The 24,778-nt window shown below is 41.2% G+C and overlaps 1 protein-coding gene across 1 annotated transcript in view; it reads left to right on the forward strand.

Moving 5' to 3' along the window:
- The window catches only part of POT1 (protection of telomeres 1), a 195,574-nt gene that overhangs the window by 137,084 nt on the left and 33,712 nt on the right, over positions 1-24,778 (forward strand). The window contains 2 exon segments of the mRNA XM_033959136.1: positions 5,426-5,514; positions 20,857-20,913. Of these exon segments, the coding sequence (XP_033815027.1) occupies positions 5,426-5,514; positions 20,857-20,913 (146 nt within the window).

A 24,778-nucleotide genomic window follows, 5' to 3' on the forward strand; every position in this document is an offset into this window, starting at 1 on the left:
TAGAGAGTTGCACGGGGACAGAAATCCCACCTATCCCCGCCCGTCCCCGCCAGGATCCTCTCTGTCCCCGCCAGGATCCTCTCCGTCCCCACCAGGATCCTCTCCGTCCCCACCCATCCCCGCAAGGAATTACCTCGATCCCCGCCCATCCCCATAAAAAGAACAATTACTTCTGACAGGATCATCAATTCCACAGTTTATTTTGTGTTTTCCTTGTGAAATCTCTTTGGTGGAACCCTTTTTTTGTTTTCTGTTCAGGTAATTAACTTATAAACCTCCTCTTTTACTAAGGCTGACGTGTCCATTATATTATATGGACGAACCCTGCTTCCAAAGCCTTCCATCCCCGTGGGCCAGAGGGGGGTCCCCGTAGGAGTCCCGTGGGTTAGGGGGGGGATACCTGCGGGACCCGCGTGATTCCCGCGATCCCCATTCCCGTGCAGACCTCTACATTGCATACAGTTCAAGCTCCTGTTGCTGACCTACAAGAGTGTTCATTCTGCTGCCCCTCAATATCTCTCCTCTCTCATACACCAGAGAACTCTGTTCCTCAGATAAGCCACTCTTAACTGTGTACTCTTCTCCGCTGCTGATTCCAGATTTTGTTCCTTTCGTCTGGCTGCCCACTATGCCTGGAATAAATTACCCGAGTTTGTACGCCAAGCCCCTTCCCTTGTTTAAAAGCAGACTGGAAACCCACCTTTTTGATATAGCCTTCTGTCCTTAATCCTACTCCTCTGCCCTCCAACCCAGCCAGCTGATAAACCGTTCCCCTTAACTGAATCCATGACATCCTGTCTGTCTGTCTTGGCTGTTTAGATTGTAAGCTCTTTCGAGCAGGGACTGTTTTCTTCTTCATTGTGACTGTACAGCGCTAATTAATAGAAGTAGTAATTCATCAAGGCTATTGCAATGCATGAAATGGTTCACCTATAGCTTATTAGCATTTAGAATATCAAATATTAGATTTCAAAAAGAAAACTATGTGTGTACACTATATGTAAGTAGATAGATGGGGTGTGAATATATATAATAAATATCTCAAAAAGCAAATTACATTACTTAGCAAATTACATTACTTCTCCACATAATCACTCTGTTGCCTGACTGACTAGTCACATGACATTCTACAACACGCCCTCTTACCACTTCTACCCCAACCATTTCCCACGAAAATATGAAAGTGCAGAATCTTTTTGAAGAACCCTCGTGTGTGTATATATATATATATATACACTTCCCCCTCCGTATTCATGGTGATAGGGGAAAAACAACTCAGTGAATACCGAAAAACTGAATAACTTTTCGCATGTTATTCGCGGGTTTCTTTTAAAAACCCTAGAAAAATTGCTAAAACCCACGAATAAGCTGTCCTGTTCTTGTAAAGAAAGTGCAGCGATTTTCTCTGTACAATGCTGCTCCCAATGATTTTCTATGATGTAATTTTGGGGGCGGAGCATGCAAACAATAAACCACAAATAACCGAAACCGCGATTGGGGAAACCGCGAATATGGAGGGGGAAGTGTGTGTATATATATATATATAGAGAGAGAGAGAGAGAGAGAGACTAGATCAGGGGTGGGCAACTGTGGTCCTCGAGGGCCGGAATCAAGTCGGGTTTTCAGGATTTCCCCAATGAATATGCATGAGATCTATTTGCATGCACTGCTTTCAAAGCATATTCATTGGGGAAATCCTGAACACCCGACTGGATTCCGGCCCTCGAGGACTGGAGTTGCCCACCCCTAGACTAGAGGGTTTAAAATAAAGACAAACATTAAATTGATACCACATTTTATTTATTTTTACTGCCCTTCTTTTTGTCTCTACTTTAATTACTGTGCACTTCCTCACAGGTTTATTTTCATTTTTGCTTATGCTCAATATTTTTAAGTTAAAATGAAAAGTCAAAGCATATGTCAAAACAAGGTTAAATGAATAATACTGTGTTCATGGAAAATCTATGCATTAATGAAGTATGTCATATAAATAAGAGGCACCTTTATTAACTCATGCTTAACAAATAATGAGTTGATTCCTAAGCAGGACAATCTTCACAGGGTTCATAGTCAAAAGCGCGCGCCGACAACCCAGCGCAGACAACTGAGCACAAGGCGGAAGCGCGCTGAAGAAAAACAGTACTTTAAGGGGCTCCAACGGGGGGTGTTGGTGGGGAACCCCCCCACTTTACTTAATAGAGATTGTGCCGGCGTTGGGGGGGGGGGGTTTGGAGGGTTGTAACCCCCCTCATTTACTGGAAACTTAACTTTTTCCCTCTTTTTTAGGGAAAAAGTGAAATTTTCAGTATAATGTGGGGGTTACAACCCACACCAAAATGTTTTTGCTGCACCTTCCACAGAACGCGGCTGATTCTAATGAAATTTAGTGCGTCATGTCCTGAATGAAGTTGATGTTGGGAGGGGCCTTGTAACCTGACCAAATCAGAGCCTTAGGCCCCTGCCCGGTGCATCCTGAATAGGGAGGATCCTTAAGCGACTGAGCCAATTAGGGCCTTAGGCCCCTCCTAGTGCATCCCAGGATGCATTGGGAAGGGGAAGGCCCACCATTTTGAAGAGGCAGACTTGCCAGCAGGAGTGAGTGGGCATCCATCCTGCCATACTTCAACTTAAAGGTACAAGGGGTGGGGGGTTGTAGGGAGGTCAGGGGATCCCGGCAGCAGGAAAGAATGGGCAACCCTCATGACAAGGCATGGGGTATGTGTGGCGGGGTCCAAGGCAGCAGAAACCGAGGCAGGAGGGCGTGGGCTTCCCTCCTGCTGATCTTGTACACTGTGTCGGGCAGGCTGGGCAGGAGCAGGTGAGGAAGGGGTGTTGGCAGGAGGGGGGGAGGAATTTTCCTTCTGCTGCTCTCCCTGCCAGTCAATCAGCTGAGCCAGCAAGACTTGGGGAGACCTGCAGCTCGGTTGACCGGAGCAGGGAGAGCAGCCTTGACAGGAGGGAGGAGCTATACCTAGCAATTACTCTTTTGAGCAAGTGCCAGGCACAGTTCCTACCCCCCCATTTATCGTCAATTCTCTGCACAAATAACATGCATATAATTTGCCATTATCAACTGCTGGAACAGCTCTTGTAGAGAATCCAGGATCTCCCTACTTCTAGGAGACCTCACAATAGAGATACCCCAATCAACATCTGCCATGTTAAAATCACCTATTAGTAGTACGTCCCCTTTCACAGCTATATTATGAATGTCTGCTATTAAATCTCTGTCCATTTCTTCTGTCTGTGAAGGAGGCCTGTATATCACACCAGTGTAAATACATTTTCCTTTCCGTCTTTCCAGATTGACCCACAGTGCAATTGAATGACTTTAATATGATCTTTAACATATAACACCACTTCCCCTCTTCTTCCTACCCTGTCTTTTCTGAACAGATTATAGCCAGGTATAACTATATCTCAGTCATAGTTCTTTGTGAATCATGTCCCTTTCTAAAATGGGAAATACATGTGTACATTTTAGTCCCATCCAAATCATGCCCCTTGAAATCTCTACATAATATTGACACCCATGTGTAACTAGCTACTTTCTGAAACTGGAACCTACACATGTAAATACTGCTATTCATAATTGGATATATTTCTAAACTGACTTTAAAACATGTATAATGATTTGTTTGTATTTTGTAAATTGTGTTTTGTTACATTGTATGCCTTTGTGTTCAGGAATATTCTGGCACGGCATAGGTTATAGATCAAGGCTATGTAAGACAAGGTTTCTTGGTTGAAATATCACAGATATCTTCCTGATTTTTATGGTACTGCATACAGTACTCAGTTGTAATGAACAAATGCTGTTCTTAACAATCCTCTTTGTATTCCTTGAACACTAAGCAATATTCAAAAGTCTTCTAGCTTGCCGTGCTTTGATTTATCAAGGTTACACAGTACATACGAGTCATGACAAGTGGGCTGAATCCCCAAAATCACAAGCTGTTGCAGAAGAAATCAATACTTTTTCTTCATCTTCTCCTTCTAACCCAGTGGGCTGTCCTGCCTGTCTTCAGGTTTTTGTTTTGTTTTTTTAATAAGTCCTGACCGGGCAAGCCAGCATCCTAAGACATCTATTTCCAGATGGATTCACATCGCGATTTTGTAAGTGTACTTTGGCTGTGGTAAACAGCCACCGATGTCTTTGAGAGCATATTCCATGAGAAGTGTAGTTCTTTCATGGGCGGAGGCCTGGGCATTCATGCCTGAGGAGATTTGCAAAGTGGATATATGATCCACACATCATACCTTTACAAAGTTTTTTAACGTGAACGTAACAGCACAAAAGGATGCCGCTTTTGGGTCCTCAGTGTTAAGGGTATGCTCATCTGTCCCACCCTAGATTCCAGGGACTGCTTTGATATGTCCCACTTGTCAGGATCGTATGCTTGTGTAACAGATAGGAAGATAGGTACTTGTCAGGAATCATATGCTTGTGTAACAGAAGGGAAGATAGGTACTCGATAATATTTTTTCTATTAACATACAAGTTTCAAGTTTTATTTAAAGTTTGATATACATGCCTATCAAATATTTCTAAGCAAGTCCTGATGCCCTGCCCTGTCAGTATATTTATCTGCCTGCTTAATGGCATGGACAAGATTTTCTGTCCAGAACTGGAGATCTTTTCATGCCAGTTGGGTTTTATGAATACAATACCATATTATTGTTACAAATGCAAGTAAGAGTATGCAAACTCTATAAACGTTAGTGTTGATTGCACTCAGATAAGTGGCTTGGTTCTACTTGTTTTATATGATATGTATTGATTTACATTGTTCATTATGCTTGTTACAGAGCAGAACAGAAATGTCTTGTTGGGAAAGTTCCCCGTACTCCTCCTATTGTAGCGATTATCAAATGCTTTGGTATAAACTGAAGAGAGGCAGGATGCCCACTGAGGAAATAAGTGGAGCTGAAGAAATAGTATTGATTCCCTCTGCAACTGCTCATGATTTGAGGGAATCAACCCACTTGTCAGGACTCATATGCAGTGTTAACAGAAAGATTATTATCAAGGAAGTACCTAATCTTTCCTTCTCTGTCCTGAAGGAAGACTCTAGCCCGTAACTGCAGCTCTCTGTTGATTCAAGATTGAATTAAGTTGTTGGTTTAAAAAATAATAATAATAATAATATATGCAATCTGAGTTCTTTTCTTTCAGTTGATAAGACATTCTTAGAAATTTTCTTTCTTAATTCAGACTTCTGCTCACCAAACTGTTTCACTGTGTAATAATTTAAATAGTATAGACTTCTGTTATTGTAATATATCTGGATGCATATTTTATGTGCTTATTGGCCTGTTTGCATATAAATGTTGTTGTGTTATGGTACCATGTTCAAATTTATCACCACTATTGTCTATCACTATAGCTATTCTTTTTATTAACATACCTTATCTTTAAATATAGATACATGGATTCAATTGACTTGAAAGAGAGCCAGTACTTGGAAGACGTTGTTTTAACAGACTTAGAAGGAACTTTGAAAGAACATTCAGGTAAAATCAGTTGAAAATTAAACTATTGCTAGAAAGATACTTTTCGCTAAATTTATACTTATTAGTAAGAGTGATTAGATTTACTTACCCCCTCGTTTACTAAGGTGCGCTATGCGTTTTAGCGCACGCTAAACATACGCGCACGCTAACGCGTCCATAAACTAACATGCACGCATTAGCATTTAGCGTGTGGTTAGCGCGCACAAATATTTAGCGCGTGCTAAAATGCTTAGCGCATCTTAGTAAAAGGAGCCCTTAGTTATCTTTTGTATGCTATTTAGATTATTTGCTCTGCTTAACATACCGTAATTTGATCTGCAGTCCATCTCCCTTCTCTTCCTCCTTTCTGGCCCGCTCCCAGTCCAACATTTCTCCCTTCTTTCCACCAGTCCAACATTTCTTTCTCTCCTCTTCCTGCATGCTTCTTCTCCTCCAGTCCTCCTTCCCTCCCCTAACTAACATCTCTCTCCCTCCATAATGTAGAACTTTTCACTCTCTGCCCTCTCCCCCTTTCCCTCGAGTATGACATTTCTCCTTCCTTCCTTTTGGTCCTCTCCATCCATCTCACCGTCTCCATGAGTCCAACCCTTTCTGCCTCCTGCACACTTTTTCTCTCTCTCCTTGCCTCTTCCTTCGAGTAACATCCTTCCTTCCCACTTCCCAACCCTTGTTCTTTCCCCTTGCTTCATTTCTCTCTCTCCTCCACCCCATGTTCATTTCTCCCTCTCTCATCACTCTCACTCCTCCTGTACCAATTTTCCTTCCTTCCCTCCCCTCAACCCCACTCACAGCTAATATGCTTTCTCCCCATCCACCATCTCACCCTCTCCTCCAGTGTGTAGCATCTTTCCTTTTCCTCCCTTTCTACCAGATCCAGCAGCACCTCTTCTCCCTTCCCTTTCCCTGCCCCCTGTCCAGCAGCACCTCTTACTCTCCCCATGTCCAGCAGTACCCCTTCTCCCTTCCATCCTTTCCCCCCAGTTCCTGGATCAGACCAATGGCCCATCTAGCCCAGTTTCTTGTCTTCACAGAGGTCAATCCAAATCACAAGTACCTGGCAAAAACCCAAATAGTAGCAGCATTCCATGCCATCGATCCAGGGCAAGTAGTGACTTCCTCCACGTCTGTCTCAACAGCAGACTATAGGCTTTTCCTCCAGGAACTTGTCCAATCCTTTTTTAAACCCAGCTACATTAACCACTCTTCCCACATCCTCTTACAACGCGTTCCAGATCTTAACATCCTATGTAAACACTACAGCAAGTAAAATAATGTTCACAGAGATTTAGATATAGTTACATAATCAAATTTATCATCTGGTCATTTCAGATATAGATACAATAGAAAGTTGTTAAGTCTGGACTACAGAAAGTTTGACTGAAAATAAGCTTTACTTTCAAACAATTTTTATTGATGATAAAATCATAAAGAGCAACAAATATGCCATTCAGTACAAGATACAACCAATCAGCAACAACAGATGCATAACAAACAATCATAATAAATAATAAATATAGATGTTCCACTTTCTGGATTGAGAGCACTATCTCAATGGAAGAAAAGCCTCAGGTTTTATCTTGGTAGAGCATAAATGCTCAGACCTCCTCCACCCACATCATTGGCAAAAAAACTTCTGAGGAGAATGTGCTGTTACCACTATTCAGTTTTAGTGCAGGACTGAGATAATCAGCTGCCTCTGTACTGTGAAGATACAAGTGATATTTGAACAATAGCCAACATTTCACGGTATAAAACCGTTTCTTCAGGGCATATCAACTTTCACTTTCCCACACAATTTGAGTTGCTCGCTTGCTCGCTCTTATACCGTGAAAAGATAACACCTGAGGCTTTTCTTCCGTTGAGATAGTGCTCTCAATCCAGAAAGTGGAGCATTATTTATTTACCCACTTCCACCATTTTAGATATATTAGTATAACAAACAATCATCAAATTTTTAAGGTATTATACTCCAGTATGTAATGTAATGTAATGTAATTTATTTCTTATATACCGCTACATCCGTTAGGTTCTAAGCGGTTTACAGAAAATATACATTAAGATTAGAAATAAGAGAGGTACTTGAAAAATTCCCTTACTGTCCCGAAGGCTCACAATCTAACTAAAGTATCCCACTACCCGCCCCCTTTCCCTCATTTTTCAAAATCTAGAGCAATATACATAAGCAATCATGCGGAGCATACTGTATATACTCAAATATAAACCACGGTAATCCTTCCTCCCCCATAAAGGAGGAAAAAAGGTTGACTCAAATATAAACCAGTGGGGGGAAGGGGTTATATTCAAGTACCCTGCTCTGATAGGCTCTGCTCCCAGCCCCCTACCCTCTCTGCCTTGTCAGACTCTGCACCCTGTCCCCCTCTCTCTTCCAGTGCATTACAGACCTCCACCAGGCTTGTCGTAAGCCCTGGTTGTCCAGCAGTGGGCCGGGACAGGAGGGATCCCTCCTGCCTCCTGTCCCAGCGAACTCTTAACAACTCACTTCCCTCCCACCTCTCCAATTATTAAAAAAATGTACCTTTAAAATTCCTGGTGATCCAGCAATGAACCGTGGCAGGAGCAATCTTCCTATGCTACTGCCCTATAAGATTTCCCCCCATCCCCAGGAGGCAGGCTGCAGGGTCAAAAGAAAAGGCTCACTGGAATATTAATGATATCTCCTGCAAGACCTTGCCCCCAAAAGCCTTAAAGAGAACGTTCCCATTAAAGATATTACAAAGATCCTGAGGAGCCACAGCATCTCCAACGACAGATCATAAATTGCCAATTTCAGCTTGAAAATTCTTAAGAGGAGAGAGAGGTGCCAGTACATAATAGTTTTAATATTAACCTCCTTAATACTAGCAGCCACTGAGTATTTATGTGCCTGTGGTAATATGGCCCACCATTGATCATCAGAGTACTCTACTCCCAAGCCCTGCTCCCATTATAACATATATGGAAGTTTCACAAAATCTGGAGAAACACATAGAGCATATAATGCAGAAATGAAACCCTTAGCCCCTGCTCCAGCCAAGCAGATACCCAGTCTGTCTGAGTCAGGAAATGATGTATTCTCAGATAATACGGAAGATTATATTCTTCTTGCAATTGCTGAAAGGTCTTCAAATGCTCTTGTTCTATTGATTGATGACAAGATTCTATATGGCAAATTTCCCACCTCACTTCCCTTCCCAGCCCTTTCTCCCCCTCATGAGCTAATTCCCAATTAAGAGATGCAAATTTCCAATTCAATTTTCCCTGGACATCTTCCACCCTCTACCAAGAAGTCAAGATATGGTGTGTATAAGAGTTAGCGAGTATAAGATTACCCTCCTAGCCTAAATCATTGAACATAAACTGGTTGAGCCAGCAAAACATTGTTCCATAATAACATATTGTTTCAGCATCTTCTCTGATTTCCACTCCCAGATATGACAAATTTGAGCAGCTGGCAAACTGTGGGGACATTTACTGAAGGGGCTTTTTCTATGCAATTTCCAACAGTATAACTCTATGTTAGTTGTTACTCCTGTTAGGAGTGTTGTTACTGTTATAATTAGCATTTCTTAGTACTGCTTAGCTATTCGGCAGACTGGTTTTGTTAAGGGGAAGCACAGCTACTTGTAATTTTGTCTCAGTCTCCACCTGCTTGTCATGGTGAGCTATTACCCATCAGTGAACTGTACCAGTCTGGAGAGTCTAAAAGAAAGAAAATTAGCAGGTAAGAACCTAATTTCTCCATTTTAATAAGAAAGGAATTCCAAATTAAAATCTTTCAATATATGATGGAGAGTTAGCATTTACGAGACCTAATCCCTTTGACAGTCAGAAGACTTAACTTCACCTGTTTCCTAAGATAATAGAGAGAGTTACCATGAGATGTTAAAACAAAAGCCACTAAATAAGCTGGGGCTTTACCATATAATATTTTGGAATCCATCATACAGATCTAAAATTTTATACAAGCCTCAATCGGGAGCCAATGAAATTGTTAAAAAAAGGAGTTACTCTACCAAATCTGTTAGCAGAAAAGATAAGCCTAACAGCTGTATTTTTCATGCATGTCCCTTGAGAATTCAGTCACATCGTACTTTTTCCTTCCTATGTGAGGTCTTATGTTGTCCCCTACAGAAAACAAAACACTGTTGCTACAAAGCACTAGTTCATGTTGCTGACCATCTTTTCCTGAAATCAAATATCTTTCTTTCCACCTACAGAAAAAAAAGATGTTACTACAGCACTCTATAAATGATAAATAGTACAACGTACCAATTCGCTTTGCTGGCCAGTAAGAAAGCCAAAGGAGTTTGTTTTATCCTGTTTTGATCTTCCTGTGCTCAGACTTGGCAACATAAGGGCTACACAAGAAATCCCCAACCTAAGAACTTCACTCAGATAATTTTGAGAATCCACTGCCATTCAATTTAAATACAAGCTCATTTCAGCCATTACCTACTGCAGAATATTTTTTAAAGCCATTTTGAGGTTTTTGCTCCAGTCAAACTCCTGATATTTAGGAAATGCTCAGAATCATTTATTTTGCAATGCAGTTGCACATTTCACCTAAGAGTAAGTGGTATTAAGGTACTGGCTCTCAAACGGAGGTTGTGACGCAAAATGGGGTATCAGTCAGTCAATGGAGGTCACAAGAAACAGAGTTGCTTCCCCATCCGTCTTGGACTATGATCCACTACCTCTAGACCTCCACTTCCAACATACATCCAGCACTCATAGCAAGGCTTATGAGCTCATACACTTTCACAAGCACCACCCCACCTCCGACATTGGCTTCCAGTTCAAACAAAAACCATGACAGATGACTGAGCTTTTGTTGTTGCCACTACTGTCTGCTATTTTCTCATGTTGGGTGAGTTGGGGAGAGGGAAGAGAGGTAAACGGTGGTCTGCTATTTTGTTGTCATCGGGAGTTGTGTGAAATGTTTCAGAAATGCTGGTTTAGTAGTTAGAATAATGGGATGGGGTGTGAGTTGAAATCTTTTGCCTCAAGCATAGGGTTACCATATTTGTGAAGACAGTAAAGAGGACACGTGACTTTGCCCCTGGCCCCTCCCACACCACACCACATCCCGCCATGCCCTGCCTCATCCCAGTCCCATCCCTGCCTTCCCTAACTTTCACTCATTTCCTTAGTCCCCCTTCCCATCCTCTATACCCTCAGCTATCCTCCACTGCATCTCTGCACCCTATCAGTCCCAGCCCCATCCCTCTTTCTCCTTCCTTACCTTGCTTCAAAGGCCATTCTTATATCCCTATCCCCATGTTCTGCCCCCGTCCAGCTTCTCTTCCTTCCTTACCCTTTCTCCTGTACCCCACCCCAGGCCCAATATCTTTCTCTTCTTTCCTCTACCCCTCCCCATTGTACTACAACTCTCCCCCTTCCTGAATCCACCGTTTTACTCAATCTTACCCCCCCCCTAATTCCAGCATCTGTCTCTCTCTCCCTTATCACCCAACTGCACCCTCAGCCAACAATAGAGCCTGCACGAGAATCTCTAACCTAATGAGAAACTCTCCCTATCCTGTCCCCAGCTCCCAGCCAGGGTCTACATAACTCCAGCCTCCGCCACCGCATGACCTTTCTCCAGCTCCTGACTCCCCACTCACCTCCTCCCTGGCCACTGCATTGAATCTTCGGGCAGTTTGCAGCAGCAACAAGGTGAGCCTGCTGCCACCGGTCTGCCCCAGATATCTGCTCTTCTGCAGCGACTTCCTGTTCTCGTGTAGATAGGACCTGCAGAGAGGCTCACCTCATTGCTGCTGCCAGCTGCCCGAAGATTCCAATTTTAGCAACTAGAGAGGAGGTAGGTGGGGGAGTTGAGGGAGCTTGCTAAATCATAGAAACATAGAAACATAAAAAAAGACGGCAGATAAGGGCCGTGGCCCATCTAGTCTGCCCACCCCAATGACCCTCCCCTATTTATCTCTGTGCAGAGATCCCACGTGACGATCCCATTTCTTCTTAAAATCAGGCACGCTGCTTGCCTCGATTAGCGTGCCTGATTTTAAGAAGAAATGGGATCGTCACGTGGGATCTCTGCACAGAGATAAATAGGGGAGGGTCATTGGGGTGGGCAGACTAGATGGGCCACGGCCCTTATCTGCCGTCTTTTTCTATACTTCCCATTAAAAAAAGTCCAGAAACCCAGACAGTTCTCTAAATAGAGGACAAGTCTGAATTTTCCCAAGCACCCACTTTGACTGTAGTTTCTGTAGATGCTGTATAAATATCATAATAATCCACCTATTCATATATGGAACAATAGTATGCACCTTTATATTACTTTTACATTTCAGATTTGATGTGTAATGCTGATGCCTAGTGCAGATTGTGTGACTGGTTCCAGTGCAGCAGCCAAACCAGGAAATTATTCTTGAAGCAAATTGTTCTATTTCATAAGAGATCCTTGGAAGTCTTTCCAAGACAAAGAAAGAGATAATGATATAGTCAGTTTATACAATAATCACTTTGGACTGAATGATATTAAAAACAAGTCATGGATCGCTCATGTCAGCTTTATTGGAGAGGCTCAGCATCTGGAGGAAAGCTCTGAATGTTTGTAATATAAGCTAAATAAGATATGTCCATGGAGAATCCTGATGGCTGCTCTGGCAGGCAGTGCATATTAGTGTGAAGCAATCAGGTAACAGGATGCCGCCGGTGCAGTTGCTTTAATGTCAGAACGATCTGATGCCCTGATTAACATCAATGCTGTTTCCGCATTCAGGATCGATACAGTACACCCCAGATACTAAATTCAAAACCAGTAAAAGCCATTATTTAGATAACGTATGCCAGAAATCTCTCTGCCAGCCAGCTAGCAATATTAATGGCATCAAGAATGAACCAGTATTGAAGTAATCACAGACAATGCCAGGGTTTAAATAATATAAACAGAAAGATCTTTGGTGCAACTTCAAAATAAGCTAATAAAAAGTTTTGTCTTGAAGGCCACTGTACGTTCTTTTCTAGGCCACAGGAATTGACTTGTATCTGTTTATACATGACAGTTATCTCCGGATATAGGACTAGTAAACAAATCAGAATGCCTTACCTCGAGAACATAGTAATCTATTTCTCCAAAGCGGACAAAAAAATCTTACCTTGATTTTCTTGTCACAGTGTGTAAACTTAATCATATAGGGCTCCTTTTACGAAGGCGCGTTAGGGCCTTAACGCGCGAAATAGCGTGCGCTAAAATACCACGTGGGCTAGCCGCTACTGCCTCCTCTTGAGCAGGTGGTAGTTTTTCAGCTAGCACGCGTGCTAAAAAAGTCTTATCTATTGCGAAAAGTCTTATCTATTGTTTTGCCTTTTGTCTTTGTTTTGTTCTATTTCTATCATTTAAATTTCTCCAGAATTCTACTGTTCAACGGCTCCCCCTTCTGCTTCTATTCCTTTCTCTCCTCTCTTCTACCTTCCAAAGTATTTAGATCAATGCTGTCTTGTTAAAATGTTTATTTTATTTTTATTTTTCCTCTAACTCTACTTTTCACTTCTCTATTACCCTCCAGGTACTTTAGTTAGATTGTGAGCCTTCGGGACAGTAAGGGAATTTTTCAAGTACCTTTCTTATTTCTAATCTTAATGTATATTTTCTGTAAACCGCTTAGAACCTAACGGATGTAGCGGTATATAAGAAATAAATTACATTACATTACATTACTGTACACCACCTTGGACAAATCTCTTCATAAAGGCGATTAATAAATCCCAGTAATTAAAGAGGAGTAGAGAAATCTCCCTGAATTGTATTATCAAAGCGGCTATGTGACAGGCTCCTGAGCCACTTCAGAGAGGGAGGGAGTATGAATATTAGTCAGTTGCTCTCCTGTCTTGGGAATCTTCCATTACCTCAAGCACAAACCTATTGTGAGCCCACTGGGGACAGGAAAATACTTTCTATACCTGAAAGTAATTCTCCTTGAGCCTGTCCACAGAGGGAATGTATGTATTTACAGTCATCAGAATCTTCAGCCTCTACTATGCATTTTAGAAGCAGAAGCTGATCATCACAAGAGTGCAACTGTTCATGCCATTTTTCTTTTATCCTTCCTAACTGCTGTTCTTCCAGGGGATTCTATCAGCTGGTTCAACACAGCAGCACTGAGGGACTGCTTTAAGCCCCATCTACTGGTGCAGAGTCACTTGTGACAAGGAGAAAAAGCATGCCAAGTTCTGAAGGAACTGTGTTTTCTTTCATCTCTCCTAACTGCTGCTCTTCCTGGGGATTCTATCAGCTGGTTCAACACAGTAGCATGGAGGGACTCAGATGTGTGATCTACAATCCAAAAAAGGGGTCATCTAACAAACCATCTCATATGAACTAGCATTTATGAATGGTGCTGCAGTGGCACTGCCCAGAACCTCTGCTTGCATCCAGCTCCCAGCCCACGACTTCTTCTGGAGTCCCATGGGAGGACAGTCCATCTCTCTTTGGAGAGAGAAAGAGATAATGGTTACGGCAGATGAGCAGACTAGATGGGCCATTCGGCCTTTATCTGCTATCATGTTTCTATGTTCTGCCACCTCAGGGCGGGCTGGCGGAATTTCAGCGTTTGGTTCCAGCCTTTCTGGAGCAGGCAAATTGAAGAGGAGGAGTCGCTTTTGTGGTGCTGGCCTGCCTGGCTCAATTGGGGACATGGAATTAGAAGCTGACTGAGGGTAGTGAGAATGACTGGGGTTTAGTTTTAATTTTCTTTTTGCTTTATTTTTGTTGGGCTTGTTTAATTTTGCTATTTTTTTCTTTGGGGGCTTTTTGATATTGAAGCTTTCCCTTCTGTTATGCCTTTTAAGCACCTATAGTATTGAATTTATTGTATTATCTTTTCCCTCTTCCTTCTCATTATATAGGTAAATTGGGACAGAGAGGGAAATTCAAAGTATCTGATTAGATTTGTGGCTGTTAGTTAAGTCAATTTAATTGTTTTGTAAACTACTTAGAATTCTTTGGGAGATTTAGCGGTATATAAGACACCACATTAAATTAAACTTATAAGTTGGAAAGATAAAACACACATCTTTCCAACTTTAAATTAATATGAAACAAATCATTGTTTACCTGTGAATTTAAAAGAGCATGTTTAAGACACCTGAAAAGGGCTGAGTTTCAATTTGCCAGAGTTGTAAATACTGATAGCTATATTCATTAAGAAGGTTTAAGTTAATTAGTAGTTTTTAGATGCTGGCCATATATAACAGCAGTAATGAACTCTTGCTGACCTGGCAGATTGAGAATGCAGTTTAATTCCACCAATGAACTGACTATCAAATAAATGTTCTGCCTAGGGGATAGTATTTCTTCAGTGTCACTCTTGTCCTTGTGAGATACTCATGGTTGTAGTAAGAAGAAAAAAAATGTTCTCTTAGGCTTCCGTGGGTGGCTTCACGATTGTTGCAGTTGTCCAGGTCTTGCTGCAACAGGGTAGGTAGAATCGATGTTTCAGCCATCATGCTATGGCTTTCTTCAAGGTGAGCTGTAATTTCTCTTTCTATATAGGGGGTCCTCCCCCCACTACATTAACCATTAGGCAGCTACTCTACTCCCATCAAGCCTAATGGTTAGTGGAGTGACCTGAGAGCCAGGGGAACTGAGCTGCATTCCCACTGCAGCTCTTTGTGACTCTGGGCCCCAGGTACAAGAAAGAAGAACCTGTATATAATATGTTCCAGTGAATGTTTTGATGGCCAGGACATCTACATCAGTGTGTCTCAAACTTTTTTAGCTTCAGCACACTAAACGGAGCAAATGTTTTTTGTGCCATATTATAGAGTTATTTAGGGCTCCTTTTACAAAGGCACGCTAGCGGGGTTAACGTGCGTGACTTTTCATCACGCGCTAACCCCCGCGCTGGCCAAAAACTATTGCCTGCTTAAAAGGGAGGCAGTAGCGGCTAGCGCGTCTGGCAGTTTAGAGTGCGGTAATACGCCTTCGTAAAAGGAACCCTTAAAGTTCTTTAAGCTATGTATGGGTAATTGTAACAAAGCTGGAACTAAAGTAGATAGAAAAGAATTGCTAATCAATGCGATGGATGTGCTTGTTTTTGAGTGCAAATTAACTCAAAATGTGGTTCAATAGTCATCATCCACCATCTGCAGTCATTCTCTTTTTTTCAATTTAATTTCTGTCAGAGCTGAAAATCCAAGTTTACAAAGATAGAAGATCCAAACAGCAGCAAAGCCTTGATTGTTGTTCAAGTTAGACTACTGCATAAAAAATAAAATTACTTGCCGTTAGTTTTCAAGGACCAATCGCGTCAAAGAATGATGCTTGTGTGGGCGGTTGTATCCTTACGCACATAGATGATCTTAACAATGACAGACTGTTGTGTACACGACATACATGTCATCTATTCCAGTGTATACTTATGAAGGGAATTTTTTAAAAAAATAAAGTAAAATTCTGGAATCTCTCATGGCACACCTGAAATCTCTTTGGGGCACACCACAGTGCTGTAGCACACAGTTTGAAAGACACTTATCTACATGAATGGTTAAAGATGACATCTGCCTCTATATGTTAGTACAGAATTACTATTTGCTAGCTTTTACAGTTTCAGAATAAGAAAATGGAGAGTATGGCAAGTGCAAGTTTGGCACTACTTGTACATTTAGCAGAAACATTTATTTTCTCATTATATGCAGATTCCTGTAGCTGAAAAATGTTCTTAGTTCTCTTTGCGTGGACTGTGTGTTTGATATCTTCCCATATGTTTTTTTCCAAAACATTCACTTTTCTTTCCTGGTTGATTTTTGAGATATGTTTCAGATTGTTGTACTTCTGAAATATTGAACCTCTCTCTTCACTGACTAGAGCATTAGCTCTAGAATATGTTAATACCTGGAGGAATCTATTCTTCTGCCAGTATAACAACATTTCCTGTACCACTGGCTGCCAAATAACTTTAAAGCATAATAAATCAACCCCTCTGCTTAATGGTTGGCAAGGTGTTCTGTTCTCCAAATGTATGTTCTGGCCAGTTTGATTTTCATTTCATCTGTTCGAAGCGCTTTATTCCAACAAGTTTCAGGCTTTATCAAGATTCTCTGTTGCATATTTCAGATGACAAATTTTGTGATGAAGTCTTAGAAAAGGGTTTCCTTTTGACAACTTTTCCATGCAAACTATTTCTGTATAAGACATGCTGTATGGTGGAACAGGTAGATTTTCAGCAGGTCATTTGTGGTGATCTGTGGTGGTAATAAATTGTAGTTCTTCCCTTTTCTCCCAATGTTTTCATGTCATAAGTATGTTTGTTTTGTTGGTCTGCGTTTAATTATTTAATATGTTCGTCTCCTATCTATTTTAAATTACTATGTACAACGCTTTGTACCCCTGGAGAAGCGTTTAATCAAAATTCAAAAAAACTCTGAAACTGTAGATGTGACCAGTTTTGTTAGTTCTACTGGACATTTTTACGAGTTTTCTAGCTCTTACCTTAATTTCAACAATCTATTCCATTTCCATTTCTTAACAATTATTATAACCATTGAAATTACTAGCTGGAAGAATTTTGGAGAATTTTTTTTGTTAGTCTCCCCCCCCCCCCTTCCCACCTTGTAAGAATAAATTATCTACATTTTTAAATGCTACGACACCTACTTACAGGATCTCTTGGTCATAGATATAACAATCACAGGCTAAGAAGTTAGAAAGATTAAGGGCTCCTTTTACAAAGGTGTGCTAGGGTTTTTAGCACACGCACAAAATTACTGCGCGCTATAGCGTGCTCAGGAATTTAACGTGCGCTATTGCACGCATTAAGGCCCTAGTGCACCTTTGTAAAAGGATCCCTAAAATATTTGTTCAACCATGGAATTGTCATCATCTGCCTAATTGAAGATCTTAAAAAATCAGTATATGCTTTGAATTGTCTTAACAATTAAGAAAAAATAGTAATCCATTAACTGGAAGATTGTCCAGACTTTTGTAGTTATATTTGCCATATTTTTATCATTTTCAGTCAAAATCAGTGAATAGTAATTTTGCATTAAATCAGTAAAATGTAACACTGTGTCATCTTTTGTTCACTTGAGTTTTCATCGAGGCATACAATATGGCCAGAGTTACCTAAACATTTGCACCCAACTGTATGTTGCCTATACAAAATATTATTAGAATGGTTCCCTTGTTATTGTTGCTATGTTAAAAGAACATAAGAATTGCCATGCTGGTAGAATCCCAAATAGTAGCAACGTTCAAGAGCTGAGATCATGATGTCATAATGCCTCATTCCAACAAATTCCTAAGAGCCAATTTCGTCAGTGATGTCACAGTGACTTGTTTCACATAAGAACATAAGCGCTGCCAGACTGGGACAGACCAAAGGTCCATCAAGCCCAGTATCCTGTTTCCAACAGTGGCCAACCCAGGTCCCAAATACGTAGCTAAATCCCAAGTGTTAAAACAGTCTGTAAGGTGTGAAAAGAAGGAAAAAGAAGTGTCATACTGTACTGTTATTACTAAGATTAAAGTTATGTGATGGAAAAAAAAATCATAGGTTGGGTAGCATATTACAGATGCACTTCAGTGTGCGTTTTTAAAAGGTATAGCTCAGAAAAATGCAGGATATGTTAAATCCCAGTTTTCTCCTTGATCTGTGATTGCGAGAGGCATATATCTCAAAGTGTTTTATGATTCTCCATCCAAAAAGGGCTTGCTTTGATCACCCATGGTTGGAGAGATGCCCAGTTGCTCCCCCTCTCAGTAGTACTAAAATTTAGAATGTAATGTAATGTAATTTATTTCTTATATACTGCTACATCCGTTAGGTTCTAAGCGGTTTACAGAAAATATACATTAAGATTAGAAATAAGAAAGGTACTTGAAAAATTCCCTTACTGTCCCGAAGGCTCACAATCTAACTAAAGTACCTGGAGGGTAATAGAGAAGTGAAAAGTAGAGTTAGAGGAAAAATAAAAATAAAATAAACATTTTAACAAGACAGCATTGATCTAAATACTTTGGAAGGTAGAAGAGAGGAGAGAAAGGAATAGAAGCATGATGAAGTGATGAAGTGGAGCAAGTAAGTGTAGGAGGAGCGATTGACGTTTCCAGAAAGGGCTTCTTCAGGGAAGAGACTTGGCCGACAGTCCCATGATGCCTATGTCTCCTCCCCTGAGATGTTCTCCCATCCATGCATTCCCTCCCAGACACACTGCCCGTGCCCCAGCCGCTCCAAGGAGGCTGCCCCAGATGAGGCCCACGGTGAATGCAGGATTCTCTCCTCTGCGGGAAAGCCGCCCGGTGCCACCTGACCTTCTTTGCTCAATTTCTGAACTAAGTGAGAACTATCAAGGGTGGCGGGGAATTGTAACATAAGGGAAGAACAGTTCCTTTGGGTTTTCAACTTGCGAACAAGATTTTTCAGTAGAGCGTACAGTTTCATATGGTGGGGAGTCAATCTGTTGGCACGGGGGGGTGGGGCGCAGGGCGCAGAGATATCTCCAAACTGGAGATTATGTACCCCTTTTGTAATTACAAAGGGTATGGTGAGAGCATTAGTGGAACCTTTAAATGTGAATCTCAAAGTTTATTTGCAGTTTGTATTAAGCTATTTTCAAATGAATAAACTATCCCCCTCTTTTATGAACACATAGAGCTCCTTTTACAAAGGCGCGCTAGCGGTTTAACGCTCGTAATACCACACGCTAAACCGCTGGCCGCGCTAGCCGCAACCGCCTCCTCTTGAGCAGGCGGTAGTTTTTAGGCCAGCACAGGGGTTAGCGCGTGATGAAAAGGCAAGCGCATTAACCCCACTAGCGCGGCTTAATAAAAGGAGCCCATTGTATGGGTTTTAGGTCCGGCAACGGCGGTAACTACTTTGACGCTTATTGAATTCCTATGAGCAGGCACCAAAACCTGCGCTATGCGTTCGTAAAAGAGGGAGTATGTTTTCTGTGTCACAATTCATTAATTACTGTGTTTTAACTCCAGATTTTTGCACTAGCAGTTATACTTAAGCGAGCATTTATGATCTTGTGCATTAAGCACAAGCAAATTAGGAATTTTATGCACACTAATATGTTACTAAATAGACCACAGAAATGAGGTAATTCAAACAGAGACTAAGAATCAGGGGGTACCGGTAGTTCAATTTGTTTTTCAGATTTTTAACGTTCTAAATGTAGCAGATTCTCATTTCATTTCATTTTTTCTTTTATTGATTTGATTTAATTTCTTATATACCGCTATACCATGAGGTTCAAAGCGGTTTACAATGAAGATAAATTAAAGATACATTAAAATAAAATACAGTGGTGCCTCACACAACGAACTTAATTGGTTCCAGGAGCAAGTTTGTTATGCGAAAAGTTCGTTATGTGAAACGCGTTTTCCCATAACAATACATGTTAAAAAAAATAATTCGTTCTGTAGCATAAAATATGCTAAAATGACATAAAAAAAGATAAATTTTTGGTTATTATTTTTATTTAGATACATCTAACAACATAATTGTTTTTTAAAACAACACACATTGTTTAAATTTAAAGACAGACTAAGTAGAGTCTAATTTTACAGTGAGAGAGGGCAGAGTCTCAGCGGCAAAAACTGGGACTGTTCATTTTTTTTTTTCTAGCATCGGGGAAGCGGCGAGAGTAGCTCCGCCCCCCCCAACGCATCAGCAGTAGGCGCCGGGCCCCTGCGAGCCGACTGTCCGACACTGCACAGGGAGCCAGGCGGAGAGAGGGCAGTTAAACGCGGTGCCTGCGCGGAAGGATGCAGCTCGGGCGACTTCGTTGTGTGAAACGAAGTTCGTTGTGGGAAGCAAGACCTGAAGTTCGTTGTGCGCAGCATTCGCTGTGCGAGGCGTTCGTTATGCGAGGCACCACTGTAAATAAAAATGGTACTTTGGATTTCCCTAGCTGTCCCGAAGGCTTACAATCTAGCTATAGTGCCTGAGAAAACAATAAATAAAAATAAAATAAATTAAATAAAGTAAATTCCAGTCAGACAATAGGATCTGATGTTAGAAGGTGCTCCCTCTGTACAAGTACTACCCTGTGCAGTTTACAATAAAAACATGTTTGCATGTTACACCTTTAAATCATCAAGTAAGTCTTGTAATTTTGTCTTCAATCTCTAAGGGCTCCTTTTACTAAGCTGCGATAGCGGTTTTAGCGTGCGCAGAATTGCCACGCGCACTAGACGCTAAAGCCAGCATTGAGCTGGCGTTAGTTCTAGCTGCATAGCGTGGGTTTAGTGCGCACTAAAATTCTGCGCGTGCTAAGAACGCTATCGCAGCTTAGCAAAAGGAGCCCTAAAAGTGTAAATAAGCAGTGGAATAGCTTCTACTAATCACTGTTTTTATTTCTGAATTCCAGCTCTAGAATTGCTGCCCGGTGATGATTCAGAAAGAAGCCATCAGTCATCTGTAACAAGTAAGGTATTTCCAGATTTCATATGAAACAAAAGGAACCCAGCAGGATTAGTTGTGTTTCGTTTTTGCTTTGTTTGGTTTGGGGGTGCTTTTGTACATTTTTGCAATCCTTCTAGATTAGTCATGAATTATGTTTTGTTCCTATTGGAAAACATATTGTGCAGGATGCTGGTTCGGGAGGGGGCGAAGCAGTGCTCCCACACTCCTCTCCGCTAGTGGCTGGACATGAACACAAGGAGCCAAAAGCCAGAACTCTCCCATCCACCACGAAAAGAAACAGGACCCAATTCTTAACCGCCACCATAGAACCATTCAGGCATTAGGCAACGGCTCCCTCAGCTGCCAGATCGGAGCAACTGTCAATCGATAGGTGAGCTCAAAAGAAGCAAACACTAACGAGACTGGAAGTCCCAAATGAAAACAACAGAGACAGAACAAAAAACCAACAAAAAAGAAATTTAAAAGAAAAATCAACAAAGGCAAAATAAAACAAAAACAAAAGCAGGACAAGGGAGACAGCACAGAAGATGACCTAACTGGCCGCCATCTTGTTGGAATATTCATTTCTATCTCTATCTCTACCTCTGTCTTTATATTTTTATCTTTACTTTTCATAAATTGTTTCTTCAGGTACTTTAGTTAGATTGTGAGCCTTTGGGACAGTTAGGGAATTTCCAAGTACCTATCTTATTTATTTTTATTTATTGTATCTTTTAATGCATCATTTTTGTAAACCGCTTAGAAACCTCATGGTTATTAGCGGTATATAAGAATTAAATTAAATTAAGAATTAAATTAAATTAAATCCTACTGAGGACCATATTATACAGATTCTCAATCTCAGCCCCCCAAAAAAACTAAAAAAAGGGGTCTTTGTCAGCTCATAGTTGAGCTACTGCATTTGATTGTGGCCAAAGGGAGGCCAAAGCAACAAATAATGTGGTTGGAGTATGTGATATGATTGATTAAAACTTAATTGATAGAGCAGTGGGTTCTCAGCCCAGTCCTGTGGATACACACAGCCAGTTAGATTTTCTGGATAGCCACAGTTAGTATGCATGAGATCAATTTATAGGCATATTCTGAAACTCTGGCAGGGTGTGTTCTAAGGACTGGACTGAGAATAAGACACCTGCTTTAAGAGAGCAAGTAGATACTGTGTTTCCCCGAAAATAAGACCTACCCCAAAAATAAATCCTACCCCAAAATAAGCCCTAGTTGAAGGGCTTGGATTCGCCAGTAGCAGCGCCTGCTCAAGAGGAGGCGGTAGTGGCTAGCGTGGCCAGCAGTGTAGCGTGCACTATTACGCGCGTTAAACCGCTAACGCGGCTTCATAAAAGGAGCCCTTAGTAAACAAACCCTTTTATAATCTACATGCATTCCTAAACTGTGCTCCATAAATACTTATTGGCAAAGTATGCACCAGCCCACTTATGTTTTACACATAAAATTTTTCATAGAATTACTCTACGTTTCTATGTTAAATTTCAGTTTGAGCTCCCATCCATTCCTACTGATAGGTGCTAGTGATTTTTTTTTTATTGGTACTTTTTGAGTTTTCCAGAAACTTAAAATAGCATAAGCATTACAAACTTCACAAACAAGTCTCCAAAATTATTTACTGTTACACAAAGTATACGAGTTCTGACAAGTAGGATAAGTCCCCCAAATCATGAGCTGTTGCAGAAGGAATCAGTACTTTTTCTTCAGCTCCACCTCCTTCCTCAGTGGGCTGTGCTGCCTCTCTTCAGGTTTTTCCTCCTTCAAATGAGCTAGAAGGTGTCTTTCTGATCTGCACTGAGATTTTTTTTATGATTTTCAGGTTTTTTATCCAATCTTGAGTCTTGCAGTGTTCAAGAGGTCCCCAGTGGCCCTGGGGCAGCTCTGCCTGGGAGAGGACGCAGACCTTCTGACAAGTTTCAAGTTTATTATGCAATTTGATTAATCGCCTATTCTACATTCTAGGCGATATACAAACAATAATGAATAAATAAAAACTTGGGGTAATTATTACAAAGACAAATAATATTACATAATTACAAAAACTTACAATCTTGAAACACTAGGAAAACTATATTTAAAGGGTTACATTCTGTATCAAATTCTATATTTCAGGATTACAACAATAGGGAGGGAATAAAAGCACAAATAAGAAAATAAAAGGTTAAGAAGAAATGTAAAGTTATTTATTAACTAAAAACGTCATTGAAAATGAAACTTTTAAGCTTAGTCTTGAAATTAGCTAAGTTCTTTTCTTCTCTTATATAGATAGGGAGATTATTCCAAGATTGTGGGGCGGTCACTGAAAAAATAGTAAGCCTTCTAGTGTTAATAACTTTCAATGAGGGAATAGCCAATAGATGTTGATCCTGAGATCTCAGTGTTCTTGTAGTTATATAAGGAATTAACACTCTGAAAATAAAAGCTGGGGTTTGAGACATTATTGATTTGAACGTAAGCAGACATATTTTATATAAAATACGATGTGCAACGGGAAGCCAGTGGGATTCTTTAAGTAAAGGAGTGATGTGGTCGAATTTCTTTGCTTTATGAATTATTTTTATGGAAGCGTTCTGTATGATTTAAAGGCGTCTGATTTCTTTTTGGGATATGCCCATGAACAAAGCATTACAATAATCTAATTTAGAAATAATTAGGGAACTGTCTGCTGCTGGCAGGGCAACCATAAAGGAACCTGTCTAGTCAGCCTGCACTAACAGAAAAGGAGCTGGGAGATCATTCCCTTGGGAGCAAGACTTGCCTCTGATTTATCAGGTGCTTGAATGCAAGCTGTTTGGCCCTGTGGTGGTCCAGGAGGGCTTTGTCAGGTGCTGGCTGCATTTTCCTCCCCCTGTTGTGGCTCATGAGTTTGTGGGAGTCTGAAGTGTCGGCCTGACTGGAAGCATGAAGATTGAAGAGTCCTGGACTGAGGCAAAGGTCTTCCTCACTATCCACTGCAGTGAGAACTGAACCAGGCTGTTGCACCAGCACAGCACAGTGAGTAAGGCCATTAGAACCTGTGGGAGGTGGGGTGTCTCTAAAAGTCAGCTTTGGAGGTTTTTTTGCTTCTCATACAGATATAGCCAGATTCTTGAAAGGAGTATTCAGACTGCATCCTGTTAAGAACCTTTTCTGTCATGGAACCTAAACATTGTGTTGCAAGGTCTCAGGAGAGCTTTGTATGATCCTTTACAAGACGCATTTGTGCTGGATCTGACGATCAATCTAGTGGCTATCACCTTAGTAAGGCAAGTCTCAGAGTTGCAGGTGCTTTCATTCCTTAAGGGGACAGAAACTGGGGTTTCCCTGTGCATGGTTCCTTCTCTCTTGCCGAAGGTAGTTTGGCTTTTCACGTTAATCAAGAGGCCACCTTCTGATATTTCAGAGCAAAGACTCATAGAAACAAGACAAACTGCTGAAGGTACTGGATGTAAGGAGAGTTTTCCTCTGTTATCTTGAACTGACAAATGATTTTGTCTCTCTGGCCCTCTTTTTGTCCTAACTAGTAAGTCCAGTCTGGGCAAGCCAGCATCTAAGGCATCTACCGTATATACTGAAATATAAACCAAGATTTTGGGGCCCAAAAAATGTGGGTCTCAGTTTACATTCAATCCACCTTGCATTGATGGTGCTTTCTTCCTCCCCTCCCCACCCGATGACCTGTGCTGTTACCTCCTCCCCCTCCCCCGGCCCTCAATGTCCAGCACTGTTATCTTCAGCCCTCCCCCGATGACTGGCACTGTTATCCTCCACCTGCCTCCAATGACCAGCATTGCTAACTCCCCCCCCTTTGATGACCAGCACTTCTATCCCCCAATGACTGTCATTGCTATCTCCCCCACCCACCCCCGATGACCAGCACTCCC

This window comes from Geotrypetes seraphini, chromosome 9 (assembly GCF_902459505.1).
Source record: "Geotrypetes seraphini chromosome 9, aGeoSer1.1, whole genome shotgun sequence".
Taxonomy (NCBI): domain Eukaryota; kingdom Metazoa; phylum Chordata; class Amphibia; order Gymnophiona; family Dermophiidae; genus Geotrypetes; species Geotrypetes seraphini.